General features: G+C 38.3%; 1 protein-coding gene across 1 annotated transcript in view; it reads right to left on the bottom strand.

Annotated features, from left to right (window-relative positions):
• VWA8 (von Willebrand factor A domain containing 8) overlaps positions 1 to 19528 on the bottom strand; it is a 299153-nt gene that overhangs the window by 254636 nt on the left and 24989 nt on the right. Inside the window, exons 3-5 of the mRNA XM_074329337.1 lie at positions 13553 to 13683; positions 10399 to 10509; positions 2 to 169 (exon numbers count right to left, since the gene is read on the bottom strand). Coding sequence (XP_074185438.1) covers positions 2 to 169; positions 10399 to 10509; positions 13553 to 13683 — 410 coding nt within the window. The remainder of the gene's footprint in view (position 1; positions 170 to 10398; positions 10510 to 13552; positions 13684 to 19528) is intronic.

The following is a 19528-nucleotide window of genomic DNA, read 5'->3' as shown; positions in this document are numbered from 1 at the left end:
CTTGGAGAAGTTTGTCGTAACGCTCGGCAGACATGAGGAAGCGTCCATCTTCAAGCTGCATCTCCCGATTTTCCAGCAAGTTGTTCAAAACCGGCAGGACATTCCTCTCCGCCTTTTCCAAGCCTTCCAAGATGAGCGTTCTGCCTTCTGTGGCTGCACGAACTGCACACTATTCCCAGGAAACAAAAGCAATCCAAGAATATCAAAGATAGCGGTGCACAGCCCCCTGCTACTTGTAATGCAAATTATACGTGTGACTCTTATTGTAAGGACCAGAAATCAGGAAAGCTGCGTCCCATAGCCTGGTTTTGCTCTGTCTGCCTATGTGACCTTAGGCAAGTGATTTTCTCTCTTTTGGCCTGTTTCCCCATGTGTAAAATGAAGACATTGGAAGAAATCATCTCTAAGGTTCCTTTCAGCTGTAACATTTCTGATAATGCCCAATGAAAAAGAAAACTAACAGCTATCTTTGAATCGGTAACATAATTAAATGAGGAAACAGATTCTGTAACTAGAAAAGAGAAATGATGATTGCAATCTGCCCTGTCTATACCACAAGCTTCGCGAGGGGACCATGTCAGCAAGGTGAGAACACATGGAGCCTGTAACGTTTTAAGCAAGAGTCGCCATCAAAATGAGTTAAGGTTTATTGTAATGTTCATAGCTGCCAGGGTTACAAAATTACCAAAACAGAAAAAGGCTCAGGTTTTACACTGGCCTATTATAGACCAATTATAATGATAGTCCTATGAGAATTCCAAGTCTAACAGAGAAAAATAGGAACTAAAGTAGGCCCCAAATGGTAAGAGACAGGAAAACTATAATACAAAAAAAGTACTAACAATGTAAAACAAAACAAAACAAAACAAAAAACCTTTAACTGATAGATCCTAAACAAAATAGAAAAAAACTACTTTTCAGTCAAAATCCTTGAAAATCTGGTAAGGAAACACCCTCAGAGATGTTTCTCCCGCACATTCAACAACAGGGAAAGGGCTAATGCTGCTATTAATAAATTTCCACTGTCAAACTTGCCTTAAAATTCTCCTTCTTTGGCCTCCATGCATTACACACTCTTGGAAAAACTGTTTCTCCTTTTCTGCCTGCCCAATTCCGAGCAGCTGATGCCAGAATGACATGTCTAATCCACAGCCCTTCTTACGCTGCAAGGTGCGGCCTGAATAATCCTATTTGGTCACACAGTTCCAACCACCACCCTTATGCGAATGAGTCCCAGATCCAGAGCTCCCCCAAGTGTGACCATATAGTCCCATCACCTGGTGTCTCCAGCCAGACTCCATAAGCACCTCTGGCTCCCCTGTCCAACACTGAATGCATCTTACTTCCCTACTGAAAATGGAACCACCATTCACCTGTGCCAGGATCTTCATTTCTATCTCACCTCCTACGTTAACTTTATCGCCATGTCCTAATGATTTAATTTCTTTAGTATTTCTTGAACTCATCCCTTCTACCCTCCGAAACTAGCCCTCCCACCTCCTCCAAAATCTTCCTCCAGCAACTGTACCATCTCTTATTTGCATTCCCTCTTAAATTCCCTCTCTTCTACAAGCATGTCTGTCCTTTAAGAAAACCTACAGTCTCCTGGTACCTTTTTATCCTTTCCTTTATCTTCCAGCCTCTTGAAAAATAGTGCACAGAGGCACGGCCTCTAATAAACTTCCATTACCCTTACTCTACTGAAACCACTCACTTGAAAGCACCGAAACCCAAACTGCCCCAAATCAGGCTTTTTCTTGATCTTCATGTTTCCTTTTCAACCCTCTTCCCTTCATCCTCTCTTGTGCTTCGTCGTCTGTCTTGGACGTTACCCAAATTGCTTTTCCCCTTGTTTTCCACGGCCCTTCCTCTGCGCCTGTCCTCTAAAAAGCAACCATTGCCCAGGGTCCTATCTTTAACCTTTCTCCTTCTTTTCTTAGCTAGTTCACTGGCAAAGACGTAAGCGACTCTGCCAAATCCTCATTCATTCATTAGGTACCCGTTACATGGCAGGCACTGTGTCATGTACGTTAAGGGCAACAAGAGATAAGACTTTCTCATTTCCTTGATTTCATTATTCTTGAGGACCGCGCCGTGTGACCCGAGCCTTTCTCCTGGGCTCCAGACTCACGTTTCCAAATACCTTTTGAACATCTCCATATTGACTGATGTTCAGACTCAACATGCCTCATCAAATCAAGCTCATGACTTCTTCCCTAAACCAGGCATTCATCCTGGTGTCTACTTCAATTAAAGTTTCATTGACTCTCCCATCACCTGGGACTCATTACTTCTGATTCCTCAAACAATATATGTGTAACCTGTAAACGTCTTATGCATCCACCATCTCTTTCCACTCTCACTGCTGCCATCCCCATGGCAGCCTTCACTCACTTCCTGCATTTTTACTAAAAGGGCTCATTGGAGCAGACAGCAGATCTCAATGTCTCCAGTCTCCAGCTCCCCTCAAGGTGATGTTCCACTTGCTGGAAGTTAGAGACTGAATCATGGCATCTGCAAAGTCTATTTCAACAGGAATATCCATAATTATGTGAGTTTTCTCAACTTTACTAAAAATATTTTTTAAATCCTCCCAAGCTTTTCTCTTATTAATTCAACATTAAATTATTTATTTTACACATAATTTAAAGTGGCAACGAGAAGGGATGCTCTATAGTGTGACTGGGTCCAAAGATAAGAATATAAGAAGAGGGTTACAAAACTTATAACAGTAGTACAATTTCTTAGGGAAAAAAATGAAAAGAAAAAAAGTGACATGCAAAGCATCACCCAAGATTTTTCACTTTCCTCCCAACTTGCCCTTTGGTTATATTGTTACAGACCCAGAGCATATGCAAATTACAAATGTAATACTTAGGGTTAGGGTTAGGGTTAGGTTAGGGTTAGGGTTAGGTTAGGGTTAGGGTTAGGTTAGGGTGTGTGCAGGCAAGATACTGGCTAAAGAAGAAAACCTTAAGGAAATGTCATTAGTAACAAAATCTGAATCACTGCATTTACAGACAAAAATACTAGTTACTATTTCAGTATTACCTTGCTTCCTGATTCTTCCTTAAAATAGTCTATAAAATGATTCAGATACTTTCACTGCCAAACTTTGGTAATGCAACCTGGTCACATTTGTAAAGAAGAATGTGAAAAACAACTGGATAGTAAGTCCATTAAGAACTCTAATACATCAACAACGTATTGTACTGTACTATAAATCTCTGGCTTAATTGGAGATGTTGGAGAGAAAAAAAATAACTGTTACAAGTTTTGTGCCCAACAGAGGCAGAAACATCTTGCTCCCTCCTTCTTTCCCCACCCCCACCCCCATATTTACGCCCCCTTTGCCCTGTGTTCGCTCAGCACTTAAGTGTAGAAACACAACACAGTTTTCCTAGTTTTCTCATTAGACCTGTATTATCTCCCCAGCAGGATTCTCAGGTCTTAAGATGGTGAGAAGCCTGTCTTTTATGTCACTGGTACAAAAGCGGCTCACAGTAGCAGACTTTCAGTGTTTAGGGAACAAAAATGTAACCACTCAAAGATGCTGTTGTGTAAGTTTAGTAAGAGGTTTTATAGGAAGGCTAACAGTTATTAATATCTATGCCTGCACTTGATACGAGAACAGAACAGAACAAGTTTAACTGTCAGCATGAAAGATTTAAGCTACTTGTTTCAAAAATTTTCCATACAGATTTTTAAATAAAATAATTGTGGTATAATTTTTCTAGTGAAATCTTAAATAAAAAAAGAGAGCAGTGAATACATATTTTATGTGGAATGAATACTTGTGATCATTTTTTAAAGTAGAAATTAGATCAACCACAAGGATCCTTTCCTGCCCTTCTAGTTACAGAACTTCCAGGGACCTAATTTTCTCCAATAGAAATCAGAAAAAATGCAGCAAGATCCCTCTGGACAACCCATCTCATATCACAGCTTTAACAACCCAACATGTGGACACAAAGGATTTCAAGATAAAAGCAGCTGCATGGCCTAGAATCAAAACCTGCCTAAGTCCCTGTTCTAGATTTAAGACCTTAGGCAAACAATTACCCTGGAGGTCTGTGTCCTCATTTCCTAAATGAGAACAACCTCAAGGGGTATTATACAATATGTATCACTATTTACGAATCAAAGCAGCACTGGGAAAAAATATAAAGCTATGGAACCTATTAAAATATAAATTATTATGAATACAGCCATGATTTAATGAAAATAGATTCCAAAGAGCTTCAAGTTACTCAAAATGGCTACAGTGTAACAGCACTGAGACAAATGAAAAAAACAAATTTACATTTCAAGTTCTTTATTTTAAAATATCAGAATAGGATCAGCTTGATTGTTGGTTGCTTACCTGCTGTGGGTGACAGGTCAGTCACTCTACCTCCCTGAGCCTCCATTTCTGTCTAAAGCTACACTAAGGATGGTGAGGATTAAATGAGATAATCTGGGGCACGCAGTGCGCCCTTGACAAAGGGTCGGCTGCTGCTACTACGGACACTGCCATCCTTGTCATACTGTCGCCATCATTAGCGCCATCACTGCTCTTTCAGGAAGCAGCACAATATGACAGAACAAAATCTAACCTGCAATTGGACAGATGCCGGTTTGAATTCCACCTCTGCTAGTTACCAGTTATGTGACCAGGGTCTTCTCAGGCTCAGTGACTTCCCCTGTAAGTTAAGGACGTCATCTCCCTCCCAAGGATGTTTTGAGAATTAAATGTACTAGCAACACAACAGAGGTCTCCTCAGTAAAAGTGACTTTTATCTCCCTTGATTTGTTTTTAATGAATTACACAAATCTGTCGCATAGTTAACATTATATGAGTAGATAAGAGTTGGCCTGCGCTAGACAGCAACATGAGTAGGCGCCAAGGCCTGAGTGGTGACTAACACAGAGGCCAGCGTGAACAGCAGACTTTGCCCAAGTGTCCAAGGAACAACTGGAGCGTTTTATAACAACATGGCCACAAAGGATCTGGTGCAGAATTCAGCCACTCTCAACAACCTAGCTTCTGTAGGAGACGCTTTCTGAATTCCCATACTTGACTTATGAATGAACTTCTGAAAGACAAGCTGTAATTTTAACAGTGGTTAGAGGTGGAAAGTGGCTTCAGTATGCACAAATGAATCAAGTTTACAAGTAAATGGTTTTCCCTATTTGTTAAAATAAGTAAAAGGAATTTACACAAGATAAAAATCTTATTTTCTGATCAACAGCACCAATATTCAATTTATTAAGAGTTGCTTTGGATGACCTGTAATAGTAAAGCAGTCATTAAAAAAGTTAATCCTTATGTTTTTCTAAGAAAATTAAGAATAACCCCAAACAGAATAGAGTAAAATGTTATGTAATTGTTTAAAGTGCATTTTTATACTTAATAATAAATGTACATCCTGGAATGTCACAGTATTTGTGTCAAACAAATCAACAAGATGCAAATGTGAAAAGGGTTCTTGGCTTAAAAAAGTTAAAGAAAATCATTTGAACTTTCCCAGCCTGGCTTTCTACTCCCCAAATTATTCTGGGGATAAACAGTATCTTCTCTCAATCAGACATAAAACCTAAACATAATTTATTTGCAATTTAGCTAATTTGTATTAGCTTACATTTGAATAATCCAAGCAATTGTATATTGACTTAAAGTCTTCCTCTCCTTGGAATCACATTGCAATAAACAAAATTAATAATGAGAATGGTAATAAGTAAAGTAAGAAAATAATCACAACAGTAATAGATTTTTAAAGGGGTAGAATATTGACGATTAGGCTTTTTTGGGTTATTTTATCGTCTGAGGCAAATGAAAATTAATGAGGTAGCAAAATATCTTAGTCTCCTTATTTCTCCATAGGTTTCATAATACCAGTCATATAAATTTTCATATTTCTGTTCTTTAACCAAGTCTTCTTTTTTAAAAGTAATGTATAATCTGCTTACCAAAGTAATTGCATACAAAAATATTTAAATTACCTTCACATCAACAAGTGCATAAGTTGTGATCAATATTTATAAAGACAAGTATGGTGTAAATTTCCACACTTTCTTGACTGTAACTTATTTATTTCACCAGGCCCTCTATCCTTTTCCGTATCATTGACATCTACAGAAGCAATATCCAATGCAAATTAAAGTGTATTAATTTTGCAAAGTAAACACATGGAAATAGTCAATATTGACAAGAATCCACGAGGCAATCACTCATCATACACTGATGAGAGTATGAGGTGGAGCATTCAAATCTAAAAAAGTAATCAGAGATGATAGCAAGATATAAGTTAATATGATATTCACCAAGTGGTATTTATAACTGAAAATTTAGAAAGAACCTGAATAACCAACAATATAGGAATGCGGATAAAATGGGAATGTTAAATAAATAACGTAACATATATTTCATGAAAAGCTATTTGGACACTGAAAATCATATATTTGAGGAATATCTAACGTCACAGGAAGATACTCCTGGTAAAATACCAGGTTTTAAAAAAAGTAGACTATAAAATTTTATGTACACCATTGGTGTACACCATTTTTGTAAAAATTATAGATGATTAAATAAATACGCATATAGGCATACATAATAGAAATTAATTCAGAAAATTTACGCTGTTAGTCTTGACGAGGAAGATAACAAGTAGTAGTACTTTTTACGTCTTTTCCCGATGCTCTTTAGCATTTACTCTGTTATATTATCCTTCTTTACTATGTTTGTTTTTTTCTCAATGATGACAGGAGTTTGTTTCTTTTGTCCTCTGCACCAAGATAGTGCCTGACATAACATTTCAATAAATACTTGTTCATTGATAAATACTATATTATATATCTATAAAATGAGCATTTGACTTTTTCAATCAGAAAAAATAATCAGTATTTTGAAAGAAAATACCAAGTCCCCACAACAGAATAATTACTATTAACCTAATTGTGACCTTCGGGAGTAGCAGTTGAGTTTAACCTCCTACATTATCATCAGTCATCCTTAATCCTGCAAGAAAATAAGCAGAGATGGGTGGCCACGACCCTCCATTAGGACTTGGGAGTTTTTCCAAGGTTTCCAGCTGAAATGTCAATTAGTAAGTCCTTGGCTATCACTCACATGTGCATACAATGTCAACCACACTGAAAACCCCAAACTTTCTCTCCCAGTACCCAGCAGGTGGCCACAGGTATTTTTCCATTTCCCTTGGTCCTTCTAGGTACAGGCATCACCTCATGGTAAATGGAGATACTGCCTCTCCCTTGACCCCGGATACCAAATTCAACGGTTAAGAATATTACATAAAGAAAATTCTAAATATAAGGAAAGACCTTTTAGTCTAAGAAACATATGACCAGCTGGTAACCAACTGGTAACTTCATCTACGGAGAATTCAGATGGGAATTATTCCTTCTGGTGACTCAAAATAGATGACAAAAAGACAGATAGCACTTCCACTGGAAAGTGACACCAGGGAGTGTCACCCAGAGCCTGTGTACCCCTCACTTACTGAAAATTTAACAAGGTTGATTATCCAGAGGAGAAATCTATCATCAAATATAAATGCCAATTATATTTCAGACCGTTTTTCGGTGTCAGAGAAAAACAAGATAGTTACATTCTAGTGGGGAAGACGGACAATAAACACTGAAACAAAGAAATAATTAGGTAAACTTGGAGAGTGACAGGTGCTCTGAGGAAGATTACACTGCGTAATAGGAAAGGCGGTACGTGTGGCAGGGGGCAGGCATGACCGGTGATGACTTCAGTTAAAATGTCCTGAGAGTTTATAATCTGAGGAGGAGACAGCAATACACACAGCTGGGAGATGACACCACGGAGAGGAAACACCAAGTACGAAGGCTCTGAGGCTGGGAAGCATTTGGCCTATTTTTAAGAGAACAAGAAGACCACTGTCGCTGGAGTCTACAAAGCAGAAGAAAGAGGGAAGGAGGGGAAGTGACAAAATTAGGGCCTGCCGAGTGTCGTAGGCCGTATTAGAGGATCTGGATTTTACTCTGGGTGTGAGGGGCTGCATGGCTTGAAGCAAAACTGACAGGGTCTGATTATGAACAAACAGGAAGGGATATGAACTGCCAGGAAATGACAGAAAAAAACATGAAAATCAGATACAATCTCAGCAAATAGTCTGAAGCAACGTAGAGAAAAAGCCAACCGATCCTACACCTCAATCATAGACTCTGAAGGTGTCAGTGCTTTACGACTTCCGAAATAACTGATATTCATCATCATCGGTCGGATTCCCCAAGAAACCGTAACAGTATAAAATACTACCATCATTTATAGAGCACTTTAAATATTTTATAAACTGTGAAACAGATATGATATGAAAATATGCTCTTCAGAATGGCAGGAGGGTATATTGCGGAGTTTCATCTAGATAAGTTACTTCATGTTTCAAGAAGTAAACCTGAGCTCATCGATGAGTTTAGTTACCTAAAACAACTCAATTTCTGAGCTTTCTGAACAGCCAAAGTTTTAAGCTGTCTTTAAAATTACAAACATAAAAATCCACTTTCTCTTCCTCACTATTTTCATTGCAACAATCAATCCAAATAGAAAATCCATTCAAAAAGTATGCTTTTAAATCCATATTTTACCAAATAAAGCCAGTTCTTTCCCTGTCATTTAAATGTATTCCTATCTCCTCACCTCTACTTAGGCCATGGTCTTGTTTTCTAATCCCTCTCACCAGCACCCCACTATCCCAACTCAAATCCCACCCCCACATTCTCATCCATATTGGGTCCAGAAAAGAAGCAGGCATTGGAAAGGTATTTTTTTCCCGTTTGTAATTAAAAATAATCTAGGAAGTGAACCTTTGGCATCATGTAAATAAGAGTTCTTTACAATGTACTTATGTGCTTCATCCACAAAGGATTAATTTTTAACCGCTGAAAATCTAAGCTCAGATTTTCCTACTATTTAATGCTAAGTTTGATCACCATCAAGGAGGTGACAGCCATATCTTTCCATTTTAAGTACATTGTCCCTCTTGTAATTAATAAGTAACTTATGTGATAATGGGAATACCCTTGTCTCCAAAAATTCTTTCCCTCTGTGGTTTTTTACAATTATACTTTATTTTTTAATTATAGAGTAATAGTGTGCTCATGCAAAAGCTCCAGATTTAAAGAACTATGCAAGTTCCTTCCTCACCTCATCCCAGAGGCGCTGTCACATTTCCACAGAGGTAAGCTCTGTTAACTGATTCTTGTGTATCCTTCTGGAAATTTCAATGTATACACTAACGTTCTATATTTATTTTTACTTGTTATCACAAATGGGATATTATTTATACTGTCTTGCAACTTATTTTTTTCAATTACATTCTGGACCTCTTTCCTATCACTACCCATAGATTCACCTCATTCTTTTTAAAGGCTATAGAAAATTCTACTTGCCATTTTGTATTTACCTCATAAATGTACATCATTATAGTTTTCATTTATACTTTTATATGATATTGAACAAGGCTACGATGCCCATCCTTGTATCGATAACTGCAAGCTTCGTGTGAATAACGTTTGGAAGGAAAATTGCCAGAAACATAACTGCTGGGTCACAATGTATTCTTTTGACAGATATTGCCCAATTTTCTTTCAAATTGCACCAATTTATGCTCCCATCAACAGCAAGGCTGTTTCTTTATCCCTTTTTCCTCATCAGCAATAGCCATGTATAAATTCTTAAATCTTTGCCAATCTGAGAGATGCAAGAAAAAGAGCAGCTCATTAGTGTTTTAATTTTTATTTTTGTAAACAAAATGGTTAAGCATGTTGTCACGAATTTATTGGACATTTGAAATACTTTCTCTATGAATTCCTTATTTAAAGTCTCTGTCCTTTTTTTGTCTAGGTATTCCTAATGAAGAACAATAGTCAACATTTTAAGCAATATGTTTCAAGAAACGTGTAACAAGCTTCATTATAATATTCCTAAAATATTATTTTAGTTGGTAATCTGCCCCTAAGAACCACCTCTCCCCCTCAAAACAGCGTTAGTTCCTGGAAGCACATGTTTAATTTCCCTATGTTTAGATTGAGAAGAGTAAGTGCAGTAGAGAATTTCCTGCATTAAAATCCCCTTAATTCTTTTTTAAAAAATCAAATTCTATAGGCAACTAGTAGGAAGTAATTGAAAATTAAGAAATCAGCATAAGAGTCTTCAGCCAACATTTTAGAACCGTTAATTTCATCTACGGTTTCTTAGCGTAAACCAAGAAGGCATTTCCAGGAACAGAAGAATCTAAATCAAATCTGTCTACACACAGCACAGAACACCTATCTTTCACTACTACATTAGCTATTATTCTCTTTCTCCTTTAAAAATCCATTGCGTCTAGACCAGAGTCAAGAGTCACGTGTCAGAGCGAGACCAGAACTTGCCTGATCGATGTAAAAGGCGGTGCCTGCACGAATCTCTCGTCGCTGTTTGAGGTCGGTTTCGGTGGTGTCCCTGGACAAGGCGATGTATTCAACCTCCCGCTTGGTCAGCTCCTGCAGGCAGAGAAGGAAATGGTTCCAAAATAAAATCACATTCCCACTATTTGTCATGCTTTGGAGCTGACAAAGCCACTGCTCTAGAGAAGAGCATGTAAATGGAATTCTGGATTAAAACCTTTTGCGTCTCAGCTTTGAGAAAAAAGCAATAAACTGAGCATTAATCGAAACATGTGTATCTTTCTCCTCAAAGCTCTACTTCTACTGCACCCCATAATTTACAACTTAGTAATTATTTACTACCTAAGCAATAATAATCAAAATTAGATCGTATGAATCTTCATGTCTCCCATAGAATTCTTTTCAAATATCATATGTAATAATTTGGCTACTTGGTTTTCTCCCAAATGGTAGCCATTGTGGCCAGTAATGGTCATCTTTTCTTAAAGGTGATTTAAATTAATTTATTTCAGTAGCCAATGTTTACCAACTGTGTACAATATGTTAGGTACGCTACCAAGTGTGGAAATAAGGTAAATGCCAGCAGTGAGGTAAACGGAAAAGACAGACACATGTAGCTATTCAGGATGGAAGAGAAGAAAAAGGATGGAAAGAATGGGGGAGAAGGAGGAGGACGGGGAACAAAGAACTATTTCACAAAAAAAAAAAATCACATATGATTTGAAGGGGAAACCATCCAGAATCCATTTGTTTTAGAATTTATCCATCCCTGAAGTCATTTTTCCCTACATATAAAATCTATGTACACAGAGTTTGTAACATTATCCTTGGTTTTACAGTGTTGAGTTAAAAACAATGGCATCCTCTAACCAAATAAGGTGTACAGTATGCTTTTACTAAACAGGGAGAACAAATTAATTTATTGGAGTATAAAGAAATAAGTTGAATGAGCATGTGATTAATGACCATTAATGTCATGCTCATTCAACTTTCTTCTTCTTACTCCAGTAAATTACTTTATACTCCAGAAAAGGTATTTTTTCCTCCATCATATCTCCATGTGATATTGATAAAAATATATTGTATTCAGTTTTTTTAAATGTGGCTGCTCCCATATGCCCATAAATTGAAGTATACATGGAAAGAAGGAAACATTTTTTAATAGAGACACATCCTAGTGGTGATCCCAAAGGATGTTTTTCTAAACAAGAAGGAGTTGCCTGTGAGAGCGCCTTTTGGAGTCCAGGAGCGGGTTCCCCTTTCGGCAGACACCTCCTTCTTACTTCTGAAGCACTTCCCCGGGACCTTCGTGCGTGCTTCACTGATTGGCTGAAAGGGATGCCCCTCACGGAAACACCCTGTCATTCACACTGGCTGACAAAGTGACCTGTGCCTCTTATCACTACATTGGACCACAGTAATACCCTGAATGGCCACACCAGGACACTGTCCTTGGTCCTGACAGCTGCATCCTGGGACAGCTCGCCAGCCAAGACCTGCAACGAAGCACCCCCTGTTGCCACTTCAGAGGCTCACAAACAGCACCCAAGCAGTACGTGGGGGTTGCGGCAGGTCTGTCGAGTTTTGCTGAACCATCTACAAAACTATGTGAGTTCAATACAAACACAACTATCAGATTATTTCTACTTAATTTCTCATTGGTTCAGCAGGCTTGCCCCCAGATTTCTGCCTTAAAGACTTCACCTACTATAGCTACTACTAAGCATAGGACCTTTTATCTAACGGCAACAGTACCCACTGCAGAGCTTGCAAGGCAGCTTACACTTGTCAGTTTTCTTCTGTGTCTGTCCACATCCCAAAGCGACCTCAGCTGTTTCACAATATAAAGTTATGTTTTCACATACAGGCTTCACACTTAGAGACTTATGTTGTGTTTTTGAACCGACAAGACTCCTATAACCTCCTAGCCCTTCTCATTCCATAGCCCTTCCTGACAAGCTTCAAAGTCTTGCCAGAAACAAAATCAAAGTGAGATGTGATGGTCTCTGAAATGAGCCAGGTAGAGAGAGCACATCTTAAATAAAATTAAAGAGGCTCTAGACCTGGGATTCTCAGTAACTGACTCTGCATTCTTACACGAGACACTTTTGCCTTGTGTACTATTAATAATAAAGTGAGGCTACAATGGCATAAATTGGTTCTAGGAACAACAGTTATGACAGGTGCGGGCTAGAGGGACTTAGGTTCTGATTTGTTTACTGCGTCATCATTCCTGTTCTACATGATTTGGAAGGACCATGATAAATTCACCACCGACATAAAAGAGTACACGAAGTGTATTTCAACGGCATAGAAATCAACTCTTTAATAACACAAGGAAGGTTTAAGCAAGGTTTTTCTCTTTATCCTAAAAAGCATTTTCAGAACAAAACAACGTCACGTGATGACATTCTTCCTCAAATCACTAGAGCAATGTCTATTAATGCCGACAAAATAGTAAAAAAAAAATCTTGTACATGTTTTTTATGAGGGGTTGAGAACTGAATATTTCAACTCACTTCACAACCATGCTTAGAGAACTGCAAACATTTCAGAGAATGACATGTCAGAAAGAAGAGACAATATGAGATTTGAAGTTTAGCTCCATCATTCACTAGCTGGATAAAGCTGGAGTGAGTTATTTAATGAACTTGTTTTCTCATCTACTTAAAGAAAAAAAAAGACATCGTATAACACAAAAGAGATATTCTACAAACCTTAGGCTCCCTTTAAAGAACACTTAACATCAAAAAAATCAAAGAGAATTGTTTGGCTTTTGAAAATGTGGATCTGAGCTAAAAGAATGTCCCCTAAGTAGAATAAAATTGTTTTGTTTTGCAGTCTGAGTGGCTGATTCTATCTGCTACTCATTGACTGAATTTATAGCTCTTTTCCACTGGAAGTAGAGACGTTTCTAGTTAGAGCAGAAATTTGCTCAAGCTATGAAAGGGAAATATGCATTTGCTTCCCAAATAACTTATTCCAAACTCTTTATAAATACATCATCCTTCAACATTAACATTTTTTTTCAAGTAATGACAAATCCTGATATTTTTATAAATTCTTAATCTTAATTTATTTTACAACATAACTTATCAAAGTTCAGACCCTTAGGAAAGCACAAGAAGCTGCTGCTCACCAGGTACTGCATAGCAATGGAGCGGCGAAGAGGCCCAGGAGGTCCTATTAGAAAGACATCTTGCCCCAAAAGATCCTTCTGCATTATCCATCGCAGATGTTGAATTACAGATTGAGCCAGAGAGTCTGAAACTTAAAGGAGGAAAAAAGATAACATGAAATGCAAATCAGATGTATAATATAAACCTCCAAGCAATCAATGAAGATAGTATATTACACTAAAATACATACACACACGTATACGTATATACACATACAATGATACACACACCTGGTGAATTTTCACTGTTTTACAATAAAACCATCATTATCAATATGAAAACAAGACAAAGTTTATGATATCACAGAGTTACATCATCTAACACTTAAAAGCTTATAAGAACATTTGAACCATCACTTACAAGTGTCACCTAAGGAATGAAAGTCATTTTCAAGGGTGATATGAGGAATAAATAGTATCATTACTTCATCAGTGTCAGAGTCCAACCCTTTTATTCTAAAACGGGGATATGATCAAATCATCCCAGACAATTAATGATTATCGTAGTCTTGAAAAATGTAAGAAAACTAGATTTTAACTTAAGTTTGCAATGGGTTGTGAGATCTCAAACTTCACAGTTAAAAAGTTTGGCGAAGGCTTGAAGGACTTCTTTAGACTTTAAGTCTATTCTTCTACACCAACTCTTTTGGGAATAAAAGACGACTCCATACAATGCCCTTCTAAGTCTACCCATCAATCAGCCCATCTTCTGCTTAAGCATTTTCTAGGATGTTTGAATCAACACAATTAATTTGTGTTTGCTCATCTGTAAATCACCCAGTGACCCAGCACGTGCATCCCAAGGTACATAATAAAAACTCTCACGCTTGAACACCAGGAGACATATATAATACTCAGAGCAGTGTTATTCAAAGTAAAACTGGAGACGAAAGATAGATTAAAACAACAACAATGGAATGTAACAACAACAAAAGAATGAACTACCACTACTTCCAACAATATATTTAACTCTTACAAGGTATGATACCAAGTGACAAAACTAAGTCTCAGAATAAATCACATTATGATACTATTTTGATAAAGCTGCACAAACTAACAAATTGAATTCATTATAAATGCATTCATATGTGATAAAACAGTGCTTGAAAAAGCAAAAGAGCAAGAGAATGATAAATTCAGGATAATGGATACCTGGGCACGGAATCAGATTCTCCTAAGAGCTTCAATGGTATTGGTAATATTTTAGTTCTTAATTTGGGTATGAGCTGCAGTGTTTGTTTTACTATTGTATTGCATTTTACACACACACATACATACACCTGCTCCATACTTTTTAAACTTTCTATAATCACCCAGTGAGATCATGAAGGAGTTCAAAGACAACCTAAGAACGCTTACCTAGGACTAAAGCTGTGCTTTTTATCGCCCTCTAAGAGCACAACATGGCTAGAGCACAATATCACCTCCCCCGCCCCCAAAAGCTAACATCTAATCATTTGAAAAAATAAGAATACATTTCTGATTCTCTTCTGCTGGGAAGATCACGGACAAGGTTTTGGGCAGCATAGTTGTTTTATTATTTCACGGGTGTCACACCAAAGCATCTTGTAATTTCCTGAAACCAAGTGCCCCTATGTCTGAAAGTCAGGAGACTTGGCTTCTTTCCTTCCTCTAGGAATCCTCTACGACATTCATGGATGGGGGGGGGGTGGGCAGAGGAGGGGAGGACATCACCCCCAAGGGGTCAAACACTGGTTCCTAGAGAGGGGCTTAAGAAAAATTCTTAGATATTACAATGGTCTGCTGTCCACCAAAGGACCATCGTGCATAAACAGATATACAGAGTATCTATGGTGCTGAAATGTCATGGGGTTGGGAGAGACAATTGGGGGAAAATGCCTTTAGGAAAGCGATAGTGAAAAACAGATTGAGAAACATTGCTCTAAGACCTGTGTGTCTGAGAATCTAGCAAGGAGTTTCATGATACTAGGATGCAATTCACCTGAGCCTGGAGAGTCACCCTCCTTTATAACTACCAGATGGTCACTGCACTGTTTTCTTTCCTACTTCACACTTAAATCCATCTTTGTGATACAGTCTACTCTTTCTTATTTCAAGATGAGTCCGTCCGCTTGCTGCTTGGGAATGAAACAAAGTAAGAGTTAAGAAGCTCTAACTTCTTGATCAGTGAAGTTATACCACGTTCCCTATGCGGCAGCTCTGCTACTTTTTCTTACTCTGATATCAAACAGGCAATTAAAAACTGAAACACGTGGGTGGTGTTGGGTTTTTTTAATCTTTATTTACACAAATCTCAGCCACAGGCCTTCCCCACACAACTCCTTTGTATTCAACCTTGGACATCTGCCTACCCTTCCATTACCTGGACTTGATGATTTACGAGATTTTCGGGGTTCTAGAAGGTAAAGCCCAGTTGGTCTCTTCAGCTTCCTCCCACCTTTTATTATTTATAACTATTTGTATCTACTCATAATTACAGACTCTCAATTTAGTTCTGTATACATATGATTCCATTTTGAATGCCTTGACCTTGGAACGATACTCATTTTCAAGAGTTTATAAAGTCAAAAGCAGCAGTTCCTAATCAAATGTGAGTTCTGCCCCTCACATGTTGTCTGTGTGAATAAAGTGCTGAGGTTTCGGAATATACATATATTTTTAGCAAACTAGAGAAGAATCATAGTTATAGCTATAATCACAGAGCAGTGTGTACACCAATGCACTTTCTTTCTCTTTTTTTTTTTTTTTACCTGTCCTTGTCTCATGGCAGGGATAGTGTGAGGTAGAGTAAAGCATTGGTTGGAGCAGCCAGTGAAACCAACACATTGATTAGCCAGAGTTACGGCTCTTTTTTCTTTACTCAGTTCTAGTGTTTGGATGAGAGCTATTAGCTCCGCGAGTTGTGTGCTGGCCCCAGGGGGAAGGCTTGTATTTTCTATGATATTATGTAGAGTCACTACAGCATCTCTAGTCTTTTGTACGCTATTTTCTACAAAAGAGCTCTCATCAGTGAAGAGAGTCCAATCTGGGTTGTCTAGGAGTGTTTTTTTGTAAATCTGCTCTAATAGTATAGGTTTGTATTAAAACTTAGTGGCAGTTAACTCTTCCTCCATCTCTGGGAGGAATGCAGCAGGATTAGGGGTGGAGCAGGTCCATATTTGGATTACAGGACCTTTTAACAAGAGGGCCTGATGCCGCAGGAGGTGGCTATTAGTGAGCCCGTGACTCTTATTGGCATTTAAAGGCCCTTGAATGTGGTGTGGGGCACAAACGGTTAAGTCTTGCCCCGTTGTGAGCTTGGTGGCTTTGGGAACTAGGAGGGCAGCTGTGGCTATGGCCTGGAGGCAAGCTGGCCAGCCGCACAATGCACTTTCTTAAGCAGGAGAGAAAGGCATGGAGTTCCTGAAAGCTGGAACCCTGGAAACTGTGTATAAATAATCCTGAGCATGCTCGTGCAGTGTCTTCTGCTTAGCACGATCCTTCTGTGTGTTGAGAACCACTGGCCTAAGGCCCGTCAGACGATTCCCAGCAATCTCTTCCATTACTCTTGCCACTCAACAGCGGTTCTCAACTACCATATTTCCCTGAAAATAAGACCGGGTCTTATATTAATTTTTGTTCCAAAAGACGCATTAGAGTGTATTTTCAGGGGATGTCTTATTTTTTCATGTACAACAATCTATATTTATTCAAATACAATCATGGCATCTTCTTCTGGAACATCGTCATAATGTAGGAAATGCGTCCGTATGGCCTACAATAAGCCCCCCCTACTGGGGCTTATTTTCGGGGGAACACGGTAGTGGCAGTATTGCCAGTGCTCTATGCCTGCCAGAGGCACTTGGAAACGTCTGGAGGTACTTTTAGTTGTTGCAAAGCTTCCAGGGATGAGGGATAATTCAGTACACTGCTGACACTTAGGGAAGCTAACTACAATACCCAAAACAGCCCCATCTGTCCAATGCGTCAATGGCACCCTGTTGAGAAATACTGTGTCTGCGTCAAACTTTGTTTGTCCCCCAAGGTTTCTGTTGCTTGCATACCACTAATGAGTTATTTCTAATTAATCACAATTACACCCAGAGGAAGAGTTCCTCTCAGCTTCCCCTACCTCTGAAAGGCGAAACTGTCCAGGAGGCACGTCAGTAGTGAGTAAGTTCTACCTTTAGCTTGAGCTTCTAGATGTCGGGATAGCTAAGGCCCACGTCACCACTACATTTCCAGTCTACATAATTTTCTTTCTTTCTTTCTCTCTCGCTCTCTCTCTTTCTTTCTTTAATTAAAGTTTATTGGGGTGACAATTGTTAGTAAAGTTACATAGATTTCATGCGTACAATTCTGTAATACATCATCTATAAATCCCATTGCGTGTTGACCACCCAGAGTCAGTTCTCTTTCCATCACCGTATATTTAACTCCCTTTATACTCATCTACCTAATTTTCTTAATTTGTATAAGCAGCTTCTGAATCCTGGGGATGGCCTTGGAGTCTACGCTATACCTTCACAAAGACCTCTTCTTTTCCCTGCTTTGATCTACTCTCGATAACAGTAATAATAATGGCTATAACTCACTGCATTCCTGTCAAGTGCCAGGTGAAAATTCAAATGATTTTTTGTATAGTATCTCAGTTGATCTCACAACAACCTTAGGAGGTAGCGGACGATCATAGGTAAGGATACAGACTCGAGCCAAACTGTTCAAACCCCAGTTCTGCTGTTCACTAGCTCTGTAACCTGAACCAGTTATTTAAACCTTCTGTGCGCCTTCTCCAACTGTAGAGTGGGTACGAGAAATGTCCTTATTTATAAAGTTGTTATGAGGATTTGGTTAGGAACTTAGCAGTGTCCGGTAATAGTAAGTATCATTTAAGCATTTGTTGAATACTCATTACCCTCATTTTATAAATAAATTAAAAAATCAAAGTTCTGAAGGTGGTAGCATTTGTCCACAGGTGATAGGTGCATAAACCAACATTCAGACTTACACCGTTTGAGTCCAAAGCTTTCTCTCCCGGCATTAAGTCCACCAAAATCTTTTTAACAGACTCTACCTTCAGGTCCAAGACTTTCCCGACAAGTGTGGACCTCACAGGCTCCCTCACGTTGAGTGGACTTGCTTTTCTTGCCATTAATTCTGTTTCTTGCTCTGGGATGATACCAGTGAGATCTTGTTTAACTCCTTTTATTAAAATTTCAAATTCATTCTGTTGTTCTCATATCAGAGGACCCACTTCTTTAAAAAAAACCCAAAATTCCGTTTCCACTTATCCATATTTTAGGATAGTGTATTTTGTCAAAGAAAACATTTAATTTGTCAGGAAACTGCATGAAACTACTGCGAGAAAGCATTATGCACGGCCGTGCGGTGTCGGCGGTGCATTTTACATTAATCTTGAAAATAGCTGTATTTTTAGGATGGCCTCAAGAAAACATGAGTCATACTTAAAAGCATTCCAGAAATAGAAACAAGATGTAAGACTGTACATTACGAACATGTGCAAAACAAACTGCCAAATTGCCATGCATAACCGAATATAAACAGCCCGGTGCCTAAGAGAAATCCCCAACTGCAATGTTTTCAGGCACAAGATGCTACCTTTCAGGAGTCCACAGAATGACAAAATTATGTCAGAATAATACCAGAGCTTGATTCTATATCCTGCAATTTCCTTCTCTATGTAAAAAATAAAACATCTGGTTCTAAATCCCTTGTACAATTCCTAGCCAATATTTGTTTCAAAAAAATATGCACTATTTTTGCCCAGGCATAGTCAAGGGCTTTAAAATAATTCTACTCAAGGAACCTAAATTATAGTTTTCTCTCTTCACAGACTCCAATTTGTCATAGATGGAAAGATTAAAATTTCAGAAAATTATGCATTGGTCAAATTCCATTATAATAAATCCTTCAAAACTAGTGAGGTTTTCTTAGTATCCCAAAAGGCAACATAAT

The sequence above is a fragment of the Rhinolophus sinicus genome, linkage group LG04 (assembly GCF_036562045.2).
Source record: "Rhinolophus sinicus isolate RSC01 linkage group LG04, ASM3656204v1, whole genome shotgun sequence".
In the NCBI taxonomy this organism is placed as follows: Eukaryota; Metazoa; Chordata; class Mammalia; order Chiroptera; family Rhinolophidae; genus Rhinolophus; species Rhinolophus sinicus.
The sequence above is the reverse complement of the archived record's forward strand: the minus strand, read 5'-3'. Positions and strand labels throughout refer to the sequence as shown.